Source organism: Dreissena polymorpha, chromosome 9, assembly GCF_020536995.1.
Source record: "Dreissena polymorpha isolate Duluth1 chromosome 9, UMN_Dpol_1.0, whole genome shotgun sequence".
Taxonomy (NCBI): Eukaryota; Metazoa; Mollusca; class Bivalvia; order Myida; family Dreissenidae; genus Dreissena; species Dreissena polymorpha.
Window position 1 is genome coordinate 81,613,467 of NC_068363.1, and position 13,894 is coordinate 81,627,360.

General features: G+C 35.1%; 1 protein-coding gene across 1 annotated transcript in view; it reads right to left on the reverse strand.

The window, feature by feature from the left end:
• Positions 1-13,894, reverse strand: part of LOC127844002 (uncharacterized protein C18orf19 homolog A-like) — a 28,375-nt gene that overhangs the window by 4,054 nt on the left and 10,427 nt on the right. Inside the window, exon 2 of the mRNA XM_052373968.1 lies at positions 5,745-6,204. Within this exon, the coding sequence (XP_052229928.1) occupies positions 5,745-6,204 (460 nt within the window). The remainder of the gene's footprint in view (positions 1-5,744; positions 6,205-13,894) is intronic.

Sequence of the window (13,894 nt, forward strand, 5' to 3'; positions counted from 1 at the left end):
TAATAATAATGTGCACCAAACGGTATAACACGTTTTATAGAACACACACCTGGTGTGGTTAAACTATTTATTGTGTTTGTTTTCTCATTACTCGTTCATATGTTCAAGAAATAAAGATAAAATAATAACCTTTTATAAAGTATGTATAGCACCTACAATTTTGAATAATGATCGAACAGTAATGATCATGCATTTGATATAAAATCTGTGTAAACTCTTAAAAATTACGTCCATTTCACAAGTACAACACGCTTTGTTTGTCGGACAAAATGGCGGCCAGATAAGCGTTGCTGAGGGGTGTGTGAAAAATCGATATCTGATTGGCTGATCGACAAAATGTGGGCGGAGTTGGCGACTGGTCAATTGTTAGTACATGATGATGAAGTATGGCTATACTCGTGTGTACTATTGTCAGTACATGATGATGAAGTATCGCTTTACTCTTGTGTACAATTGTTAGTACATGATGATGAAGTATGGCTATACTCGTGTGTACAATTGTTAGTACATGATGATGAAGTAACGCTTTACTCGTGTGTACTATTGTTAGTACATGATGATGAAGTAACGCTTTACTCGTGTGTACTATTGTTAGTACATGATGATGACGAATTGCTATACTCGTGTGTACTATTGTTAGTACATGATGATGACCAATTGCTATACTCGTGTGTACTATTGTTAGTACATGATGATGACGAATCGCTATACTCGTGTGTACTATTGTTAGTACATGATGATGACGAATTGCTTTACTCGTGTGTACTATTGTTAGTACATGATGATGACCAATTGCTATACTCGTGTGTACTATTGTTAGTACATGATGATGACGAATTGCTATACTCGTGTGTACTATTGTTAGTACATGATGATGACCAATTGCTATACTCGTGTGTACTATTGTTAGTACATGATGATGACGAATTGCTATACTCGTGTGTACTATTGTTAGTACATGATGATGAAGTAACGCTTTACTCGTGTGTACTATTGTTAGTACATGATGATGAAGTAACGCTTTACTCGTGTGTACTATTGTTAGTACATGATGATGACGAATTGCTATACTCGTGTGTACTATTGTTAGTACATGATGATGACCAATTGCTATACTCGTGTGTACTATTGTTAGTACATGATGATGACGAATCGCTATACTCGTGTGTACTATTGTTAGTACATGATGATGACGAATTGCTTTACTCGTGTGTACTATTGTTAGTACATGATGATGACGAATTGCTATACTCGTGTGTACTATTGTTAGTACATGATGATGACGAATTGCTATACTCGTGTGTACTATTGTTAGTACATGATGATGACCAATTGCTATACTCGTGTGTACTATTGTTAGTACATGATGATGACGAATTGCTATACTCGTGTGTACTATTGTTAGTACATGATGATGACGAATTGCTATACTCGTGTGTACTATTGTTTATTCATGATGATGACGAATTGCTATACTCGTGTATACCATTGTTAGTACATGATGATGACGAATTGCTATACTCGTGTGTACTATTGTTAGTACATGATGATGACGAATTGCTATACTCGGTTGTACTATTGTTTGTACATGATGATGACGAATTGCTATACTCGTGTGTACTATTGTTAGTACATGATGATGACGAATTGCTATACTCATGTGTACTATTGTTTATTCATGATGCTGACGAATTGCTATACTCGTGTGTACCATTGTTAGTACATGATGATGACGAATTGCTATACTCGTGTGTACTATTGTTAGTACATGATGATGACGAATTGCTATACTCGTGTGTACTATTGTTAGTACATGATGATGACGAATTGCTATACTCGTGTGTACTATTGTTAGTACATGATGATGACTAAATGCTATACTCGTGTGTACTATTTCCAACAGTTCTGCAGAGCTGTGAAATTCTTGTCATAAAATATGATTTTAGTAGGCTGGAGTTATAGAGCATTTATGTTTTCTCAGCATTGTCAGTAAAATAATGTTGATTTACACCAACCATTAAACTTTATAATATAACTATTGTCTTTTTATCAACAAGAGGACCAAATGCCCAAGGTCCCACACCAAAGACCCAATGTTTTGAGCAGCTTCTTTGATGTTTCCAGAAACATTTGAACAATTAGCTGATGAAACTTGATAAGAACATTTGTTTCAATAATAACTTGTTCGAGTTGGAAACTTGTATGCGTGGGATCAAGAACTAGTTCACTAGGTCAAATTGAAGAAAAAGAGGTCTTAAAGGCCTCGGTCGCTTACCTGAGACAAGTAAGTAAAAACTGTGCATTCTTTTTAATCTTTGTGTTTTTTTATCTAGGTTTTTGATATGGTCTGGGGTAGAAATTGCAAATATAAAATTGTTCACTACATACATATAAAACAAAAGGGCAAAGATGGTCCAAGATTGCTCATCCTGTGTGGGGTGTGGCCAGCTTCTATTCCGGGCTACAGTTTAACCCTTTACCACTTAGATACATATTTTCACGCATTTGTAGTCCCTTGGAAAGTTATATTTCATTAGGGACATTTCTTTTTAGATTCAAGTTTTTAAGGATTCATCTCCAAACCTTATAAATGTGCAGCAAACAGCATAAAACCTAAACAAACTGCGAGTTACTCCCAGGCTCTTCTGATTTTATGCTTTTTGAACAGAGCCATTTTCACTTTGCTTCTAAGTGGGAAAGAGTTAAACAAAGCCATTTTCACTTTGCTTCTTAATGAGAAAGGGTTAAACAATCTTTGTAGAGGACCATAATCTGATGTCGCATACCAAATACAGGGCTTTTTTCCTTCTTAAAGAATTATTTACAAATTTGAGAAGTTATCGACGCAAATTTTCACAATTTGTAAAAATTATCGACTCAAATTTTAACAAGTTTGCGACTCAAATTTTCACAATAACTTAAGTTCGCAACTCATTTTTTCAAAATTTTCAGCAGTTCAAGACTCATTTTTTTCCACAAAATAAGGGGGCCAATGCTGCTTCACAATATGGGAATAAAGACCTGAAAGGCACTATGATTACTCTTAATTAATGGAACATTTTAATAAAATATAATAAAACAAACTTTGGTTTACATCAAAGCGTCAATAATGACATTATCTTCTCAAAACTTTTGATTATTTACATACACTTTCAAAGTAATATTTGTCATAATAATTATAAAACAAACTTTGAAGATCTTTCAGCATTTTAGTTTAATTTTTTGTGTATTTTTTTTTTATTAAGTATTAAGTTGAGCTCATAAAGTTGTACGCTATCTTTTGTTCAAAAGGATTCTGAGATCCATTAGTGCCTGAGGTGCATTAAGTTAATCTAACAACTTCTCCCTTGACAGATTTTAACGAAACTTCACGAAAATGATTATTAACTATGACTTCAAGAACAGTAACAAGGTTTTTCTAAGATTTGGTTTCCTATTTGGTGACCTAGTTTTTGGACGCACATAACCAATATAAAAGTTGACGACTGCACTACACATGACACTCATTATGCTTAAGTGAGCTACTAAGGAAAGCTGCCCCAGCCCCTGGTGGTCGCGTTTTAAAATCTGCTGAGAAATCATAGGAACAAATGTTCTGATCAAGTTTCATCAAGATTGAACTAAAAAGTGCCTTCAATACTTTTTACAGTATTGTACAACAGCCATGTAAGAAAAAAGTTAGTCAAGATTCCCAAACCACATGTTTTGACCAAGTTTTATAAAGATTGGGCGATAAATGTGAATTCTTGGGTGTTCACAAGTCAAATGTTGACAAAATACAACAAACAACCAATAAAAGAAAAAAATTGATCACACATTTCAGCGTTTTTCCTCAACAACTTGGGAATGGTACCAGTATAAATGAACTCTAAAATACCTTTACCTCTATTTATTCTCTTGCTTTCCTGACTTTTTAGTGTGTCACAGTTTGGCAAAATGACAATATTCATAGAAATTGTCTTAGATTCCAAAAAGAATGCATTATATTCAAAGAAGTAAAATTACACTCCTGACTTATAAAACTGTAAAAAATATGTTCACATATAGATAAATAATTAATTCAAATCTTAAGAATTATAGGAAAAGCTTTTCATCAATAATTTTGCAAAAAAATATGTATTACTGACATATTGTTTAAAACAAGGGCTGTTTGTAAAACATGCATGCCCCCCATATGGGCTCTAAGTTGTAGTGACAGCCATTTTGTAAATATGTTTTTTGTCACTGTGACCTTGACCTTTGACCTAGTGACCTGAAAATCAATAGGGGTCATCTGCTAGTCATGATCAATGTACCTATGAAGTTTCATGATCCTAGCCATAAGCTTTCCTGAGTTATCATCAGGAAACCATTTTACTATTTCGGGTCACTGTGACCTTGACCTTTGACCTAGTGACCTGAAAATCATTAGGGGTCATCTGCCAGTCATGATCAATGTACCTATCAAGTTTCATGATCCTAGGCATAAGCGTTCTTGAGTTATCATCCAGAAACCATTTTACTATTTCGGGTCACCGTGACCTTGACCTTTGACCTAGTGACCTGAAAATCAATAGGGGTCATCTGCTAGTCATGATCAATCTACCTATCAAGTTTCATGATCCTAGGCATAAGGGTTCTTGAATTATCATCCGGAAACCATTTTACTATTTCGGGTCACCGTGACCTTGACCTTTGACCTAGTGACCTGAAAATCAATAGGGGTCATCTGCTAGTCATGATCAATCTACCTTTGAAGTTTCATGATCCTAGGCATAAGCGTTCTTGAATTATCATCTGGAAACCATTTTACTATTTCGGGTCACAGTGACCTTGACCTTTGACCTAGTGACCTCAAAATCAAGAGGGGTCATCTGTGAGTCATGATCAATGTACCTATGAAGTTTCATGATCCTAGGCCTAAGCGTTCTGGAGTTATCGTCTGACAACCACCTGGTGGACGGACCGACCGACCGACAGACCGACCGACAGACCGACATGAGCAAAGCAATATACCCCCTCTTCTTCGAAGGGGGGCATAACAAATATTCACAAGTCTGCGTAATGTAGTGAAAGCAAGTTAGCTTTTGCTTCTATAGGTCCTGGGTTTGATCCCCAGAACAGGCACATTGTTTTGTTCTATTTCTTAATATTATTATTTAAAGATATGCCAAACATTACAGTTTTGTTGGTTTATTAATTATATGATATTTTTCAACAATGTGGAAATCTGTTTTAAAAAAATCCCTCAATTATTCCAGTTTTGCTAAATGCATTAGAGTCACAGGTTTGCAACTTCATATAGTAAATATTTTTGACTCAACAAAAGCATCAACAGTCTTCTTGTCAATCCCTAACATTTCCTTATATGTGTCTTCTTTCGTGAATGGCAGTAATTGATAAAAAAATTGAATCCCTGAATGCTTTTCGTAAGTATTCACTGTTAACATTTTCCATGTCCTTTGAAATTCGCAAAAACACAATACAATTCAGCTGGTTCCCATCCACACTCACACTTTTTATAACATACAATACACACTGGAAACCAGTCGATAAAAGGGAAACAAAACACAGATACTCCCATTAGCTGTTAACAATAACTAACATGAATATTAGAAGATGCTTGGATAATACCAATTTGTTTATAGGATAAGGGTAAATTTAATCTCCCAATTGGGAAAAATGGTCAGAATAAGGAATGGTATCGTTTTCTTGTAGCAACTTAATGTAAAGGAAAACTGCTGTATTTTAAAACAATTGCTTACAGTTTTGCGGCACAGAAGAATGAGCCAAACCAAATGCCGGAAGTGACCAAATGAACACCAACCAAGACCTTCCCGTGCTCTTTGTACGTCTTCTTGAATCGTTGGAACACAGTCAAATTTTGATCATCTGCTTCATTGTTTTTCTGGCTGGAAACATTTGAGTCTGGTGAGGCAGTTGTTGACTTGTTTTCTGGGTTGCAAGGTGGGTCTGATGATGAAATGGTTGAAGTTGTGGTTGAACTGGCATCTGTGCTTGTAGCACCTGCAGTCACTGCATTGTCCAGGGGTTTGGAAGAGTTCCCAGCGCCACCAATGCTACTGTTGCCTTTTTCTTCAGACCTTAGTGCTGGATGTTTGGCAAATGTTCTCATATAATAATTCAGTTGAAAATCTACTTTATTTGAATGTGGTATTCTGCCCTTTCTGCTTTCATTGGAGGACTCTGTGATGCATTTTTGAACTGAAAGCATAGAAACACTGCTAAACAAGAGATGTGTTTGTCAGAAACACAATGCCCCCTATTGCGCCGCTTTGAAATAAAAATTCAATATATAATTTGACAAGTTTAGAAATTATCTCCCTTTTAAAGCTTATTACTTCCCTTGGATTGTATTTTTTACTTTTGACCTTGAAGGATGACCTTGACCTTTCACCACTCAAAATGTGCAGCTTTATGAGATACACAAGCATGCCAAATACATGTAGCAACTTGCTATTTTCAATATAGCAAAAGTTATGGCCAATGTTAAAGTTTCGGACAGACGCACAGACTGACTGACGGACAGTTCAACTGCTATATGCCACTCTACCGGGGGCATAAAAATGATAACACTATTATTTATGAGTATATAATAACATAATTGATTTTCAACTTGAACATATATCAAACCCTCAAATTATAAGATCTCAAGTCTGGAAAAAAATACTTTTGGGCGTACAATTACTTGTTTCAGAAATGGTATTTTCCCATTTCTTAAGTATGAATGTTGGTAAAAATGCCATATATTAAAGTGATATTATGGGCATCTTAACAGTATATAGGAGTCTATCGCAACCGTTGTTTATTTTTGGTGTTTTCACTTCATATACACTTATATTTGTTAATGCAGCATCAACATACTAAAACAACACCCCGGAAAGAGAAAAATAATCTATTTGAATATCAACCAGTACTTTCGTTTTGACAACTGACGACAGAAATGATTCAATGTATGATGTAAGTCTAAATGTAGTTTTCATGCAGATTCGTTCATACGACACAAAGACACATTTTTGTTTCAGGGGTCTAGCGAGTGGCCGTTTTGTTCGCCCAGGGAATATTAATGTCACACATTAATTTCATAAAGGTGAAGTCACATCTCCCCCTTTAAAAGATTTACTTTGTGCCAGACATTGATGGATTAAAATCAATTTGATGTGGAGAATTGGACACAGGAGGATTCTCAGCCATAAGTTGCACCATTTACAGGTCATGCAAAGTTGAACATTCAAAAGAACAGTCTGGAGCTTTTAGACTTCTTAAAATTGTTAATCTCTGATGCCTTGATTAATTGCATTGTGCTGGCTACAAATAACTATGATTAAGCAAAGTTGAATGGCCCATTATAAAAACAATACTCAAGAATGATCAAATGGGAAGACGTAACCTAGCACTTTCAATAAATATGGGGATCATTTACAGGTCAGATTTGGAATCTCTGCTGTAAAATGAGATTGTAAATGATTTTTTAGTTTAAAACAAATATTTGTATCAAAATATGAATTTGATTAAATGTTGAATTGCTTAAAATTAACAAGAAAGTAAAAAGATTCTGAACATTAATGGTTTGTTAAAATTGAAGTTTATATGATACACCTGTTCAGGAAAAAAAACAAAGTACCATCATTATCAACAATCAATGAGTGTTATTCACTAAACATGTCTTATTGTATAAAACAAGTGGAGTTGATTGAAAGCTGAACAGAAACCACTTATCCTTTAAGTTGTCGCAATATATATGTAAAACTAAGATCTATGACGCATATGTACCATTTCTCCCCAAAGATGTTACCAATTTTCCCTATTTTGGCTTTAGGGAGAAGTGACTTCTCCCTAAATTTTGAGCCTAGCTTGACCCCTGTGTTTTGCGGATCATTTCGGCTTAGAGGACTGGGTGAGTCATGTAAAATATCGAAATGAATATATATTTTTTATAAACAACTGGTAGAAAGATGAGTTGTAGATAATTGGTCAGTTAACACATTTTAACTACTTCTTTTGACCTGTTAATTCTTTTCAGCACAATTCAACAGTGAACAATGCCCATAATATCACTTTAAAATGTCATAGGTAAAAATGCCATTTGATGTTATAAATAACAAGAAATATCTTTAAAAAAGATATACGGCGTTGATAGTTCAATGAATGAGATCAAGGATAGCGAATGTCTTTTTTTCTGTGCAGTTCTTAGCTGCATCACACGCAGTACGGGATGTTACGCGGAGTTTACGCGGCTTATTTTACATTATTACATATTGCTGGTCATAAACCTATAGATACAAAACAGAAAACCAAAAGAAGAATGGAAGTGAAATTAAAACATACGAGTCAACCGGCCACACGAGAAGTTTCCGTATTTATAGGCGCGTTCTTCGAACAAACCTGTTTTAGTGGTTTGTCGGGCATTGCTATTTGATTCGATTATTAACAGTATCAATAATCATCGCGCTCATGCTTAATACATTGGTCAATATGGTGGAATAATTATTGTTAAATTAATCAAAAATAATATTTATCATTGTATTGTTGAAAACCCATTAAGAATCTACATATTTCTGGTCTAAAGAAAATTCCAGGTCACCTAGTTCACGGATAGCGTATTTATTATATAACTATTATTTTACTGGCCGCGAACTCCGGTGATGACCTGTATATAAACTCTGACATCCATACACTGGCCGCGAATTGACTCGGGTTGAAATGCAATGTATTAAAGTGAGGCCTCGCTTCCACTGCTCTTTATACTTTTACATGTTAACATGTTGACAAGAATATGGAAGTAAGTACTAAATATGAGAACATAGCCTTTAAATATAAACGCGTTGCGCTGGTAATTCTCTGAAAATAAAAGGTGTACGCACAAACTGTATTGATGTCGAGAATTGAGTGTAAAACTGTTCTATCTATTAAGCCTTTTCATTAGAAATACAATTGTTTCATGCAGTAAAACAGTGTTACAAAGACGCGGATATGTTTCCAATGTTCTGGTGGAATACTCAAATCAGCCAATGGAATAAATGAAGTGTATTCATTCGTACCTAGCCGCGGGAAATTTTATTTGAATTTTATTGGACACATACAAAGGTCAGGAGAGGTGAAAAGCTGGCTTAATACAGCTTACGCCGAAAAATATAGTTCTAAGCAATATTTCTTGGGATAATTTTATGCTTTATTCACTGATGAATTTGTCTTTTTGAACAATATATATTTACTATAATTGTCTTACGAATAAATCTTAACTGAAATTTTGTATCTTTGATGATATGGATGAAAACCTATTAAATTCCTTTAAAAATAGATTTGATTTTAATTGTTGTTATGAATTTTTTTTATTTTGAGGACATAAGGAATTTGATGATGACTATGTTAACTGATGGGGATTTATTGTGCATGAATTAATAAAAAGTAATAATTGAAAAAAAAACGTGTGATATTTATTTGTTTACTTTTAATTGACAATTGGTTTTGAAAAACTCTCTTACAGTTTTTTCATTTACTCTTTAAAAGTTTTTATGCCCCCGGTAGGGTGGCATATAGCAGTTGAACTGTCCGTCTGTCCGAAAACTTTAACATTGCCCATAACTTTTACAATATTGAAGATAGCAACTTGATATTTGGCATGCATGTGTATCTCATGGAGCTGCACATTTTGACAGGTTAAAGGTCAAGGTCATCCTTCAAGGTCATAAGTCAAATATATGGCTTCAAAGCGGCGCAGTAGGGGCATTGTGTTTCTAACAAACACATCTCTTGTTTACATATATAATAAGAATTTAAATTAACATTTTATTTAATATGATCCTTCATGTAGGTACATAAGGCGCATAATACTTTGTTTTGTTTTTTCGGCGTAAGCTGTATTAAGCCAGCTTTTCACCTCTCCTGACCTTTGTAAGTGTCCAATAAAATTCAAATAAAATTTCCCGCGGCTAGGTACGAATGAATACACTTCATTTATTCCATTGGCTGATTTGAGTATTCCACCAGAACATTGGAAACATATCCGCGTCTTTGTAACACTGTTTTACTGCATGAAACAATTTTATTTCTAATGAAAAGGCTTAATAGATAGAACAGTTTTACACTCAATTCTCGACATCAATACAGTTTGTGCGTTCACCTTTTATTTTCAGAGAATTACCAGCGCAACGCGTTTATATTTAAAGGCTATGTTCTCATATTTAGTACTTACTTCCATATTCTTGTCAACATGTTAACATGTAAAAGTATAAAGAGCAGTGGAAGCGAGGCCTCACTTTAATACATTGCATTTCAACCCGCGAGGTATCGGGTCAATTCGCGGCCAGTGTATGAATGTCAGAGTTTATATACAGGTCATCACCGGAGTTCGCGGCCAGTAAAATAATAGTTATATAATAAATACGCTATCCGTGAACTAGGTGAACTGGAATTTTCTTTAGACCAGAAATATGTAGATTCTTAATGTGTTTTCAACAATACAATGATAAATATTATTTTTGATTAATTTAACAATAATTATTCCACCATATTGACCAATGTATTAAGCATTAGCGCGATGATTATCGATACTGTTAATAATCGAATCAAATAGCAATGCCCGACAAACCACTAAAACAGGTTTGTTCGAAGAACGCGCCTATAAATACGGATACTTCTCGTGTGGCCGGTTGACTCGTATGTTTTAATTTCACTTCCATTCTTCTTTTGGTTTTCTGTTTTGTATCTATAGGTTTATGACCAGCAATATGTAATAATGTAAAATAAGCCGCGAAAACTCCGCGTAACATCCCGTACTGCGTGTGATGCAGCTAAGAACTGCACAGAAAAGACATTCGCTATCCTTGATCTCATTCATTGAACTATCAACGCCGTATATCTTTTTTAAAGATATTTCTTGTTAATTTTACTATATATCTTATAATTATAGATATCATTGGGACAAATCTTCTGACCACTTTTGATGAAGATTGGACAATAAATGTGACTTTTAGAGTTTTAACAAGGTTATACTAAAGCCATAAAAGTAAAATCACCACCTCCTGGTGGTCATGTTTTTCAGCCGACCATAACCATTTTAGAAATCGTCCAAGTTCCAACATATCAATGCAGGGCTTGCATTAAAGGGGCCGTCTAACAGATTTTGGCATGTACTGAAGCTTGTCATTAAATGCTTTAAATGCTTTGTATTGATAAATTTTAACATTTGAACTAAAAAATCTCCAGTAAACAAACAAAATACAATTTTTAAAAAGGAAAAAAAGTAACCCTCAACAGGGCTCGAACCACTGACCCCTGGATTCCTGGAGTAAAAAGCCTCCCTCCTAGACCACTCAACCATTCACGCTCATGTTTAAAACCGATGTATTTTTTAATTATATTAGCAATCCTCGTAGTTTCCCAAAATATCGTTTCGCTTCGAAACGACGCTTTATCTGTTGGACCGCCCCTTTAACGGTAGTCTGACTGTTCATGGCAACCAAATTGTTAGTCCGGACCAGTAAATAAAGAATTTGCTAGTCCGACGGGACAAGCATATTTTGAGAAATACTTCCACAATATGTCAGAATGTATTTCCAAAGCTGACTACACCCAACCCTGTTTTATTTCATGTTTGCTCCGTTCATAGATGTGCGAAAGTTATGCTGGCATATGTACTGTCTACAGTGTCACATTACACGCTTTGCATCAGAGTTGCTAAAAATAACCATAGAACCGGTATAACTTATTTGGCAAAGTGACAAATTTGGATGCTGCATGTGCTATTAATAATTTGATTAGAACATACAGTATGTGTAATAATTGACCATTTGAGATGGCATAGAAAAACGGTGTGTTTGTCGCGCGTCTTCTGTGAAGTTGGCACATGAAATAATTGAAGGGTGTCAGAATTTTTTATGATTGATATTGATGATTTATTGTGTTATTTATAATGCTCCCCCAAAATAAATTTTGGGGGGAGCATAAAGTCGCCACTTCGTCTGTCCGTGCATGTGTGTGTCCGTCTGTCCATCCGGGAACAATTTTTGTCCAGGATTTCTCAGCAACTAATGACCGGAATTCAATGAAACTTTATGGGAAGCTTCACTACAGAGAGAAGATGTGCATATTATCAGCGGGTTCTGGTCGGATGATTTTTCCCAGAGTTATGGCCCTTTGAAATTTCTATAAAAAAATTCTTGTCCCCCCAACCTTTTATCCCTAATATATAGTGCAATATTGTGACAAAAAAACCTTTGGGGAGCATCATCCGTCTTCGACGGTTTCTTGTTTCTCATTGCCTGTCCAGTATATATGTCAGTTACAGTGCGTGTGTTTTTATCCCCACGCTTTTTGAAAAGCATGGGGATATTGTGGTTATCTCCGCCGTCTGTCCGTCCGTCCCTCCTGGCCACTATCTCCTTCTACACTATAAGCACTAGAACCTTGAAACTTACACACATGGTAGCTACATGTATGAGCATATGTGCGATCTTGCACTATTTGGAATTTTGATCTGACCCCTTGGTCAAAAGTTATGGGGGTCGGGTTGGGGCCGGGTCAGAAATTTTCACTCATTTGTTTATGTTATTTTACATTAACTTCTTCATTTCAACACCAATTTATTTCAAATTGATACTGAACATCTCTTATGACAATACAGTCATTCTCAACTATGCATGGCCCCATTACAGTACACTCCCCGCGTTTTTTTTTCTGCTAGCGAGTGTTCACGCGGTGTTGAGAGAGCGAGGTGAACTCGATAAAACGCTCGGCGTTACGCCGCGTTCGCTAATTCCCGCGGAGTGTATTACTTTAGCCTAGTCTGTAAATGCAGACAATTTCCGTTCTTATCAGTGACCGCCGCGTTAGCAGTGTGCAACTGGGCATGCCAAAAAATAAAAACATTGTTATAATAAATTGTTTAAATACTGTAGTACATGTATAAAAAAAGATAATTGTATAGAAAATTAATACGTATAAAAATTATGTTTTTTAATTCACAGGTACGTCTGAAATATGAATGAATATAAGACATTTGACAAATTAATATTTAAATCATAACACATATACGACAAGAATAAATGTTCCGTAAAATTTCCAAATGAGAATAATAATTAGTAATCCGAAACACACTACGATTTTTAAAGTTAACACGACGTTTACAAATGCTTCCAATATACAGTCATCATGTATACTTCCCAACAAAAGCGCGCGAAAATTATGCTGCAATGAACAAGGTATACTCCTGCAAAGCGTGCGTGTATTGATTCTTTTGATACAAACTTTATAGCGCAGAGAACATTGAATTTTGTTGATTTCGGTTAAAAGTTTCTTTGGTATTTTTTAACAAAATTATATCGTGAATAAGTTGATATTTCCTCCAAAATAATTTCAAATCATACACGCCGAATCTTTATCGTTACGGTATTTTAGTAGAGTAATTATTTTAATAGTAATTGTACTGTAAACTGATTAATGAAGACATCTGGGCGGAACTGGATTTTAAGTGTTTGACGTTATGAAAACACGCAAAGCTTGTCTTCTGACCTATTGTGTAGACTGCTGTCTGCAGTGTTTTGACAAAAGGGATTAACATGTGTGAATGTCACTCTGCCGATTTGGTCCATAATTACTGGTAAACATTGTTTTGAATGTCGACGCAACAAGAATACAACTGTGAATATTAAATGCAATTATCAACTCACTAGTTACCACCTTCTTTTAGCAATCAATGGAATAACCTAACTTCAAAGAAAAAATAAATGCATTAGCGAGCAGGGAATTGACTTTGTTCCGACAATTAAAACCATTCCTTATGCATTCCTTGAACGTGTTTACTTGAGTAAGTTATGCCTTTAGACAGGAAGCGGCTTTTCTTTGATTACGTCAAACTGTCAATTCACACAGATTTGCGAGATTTTTAGGGTCC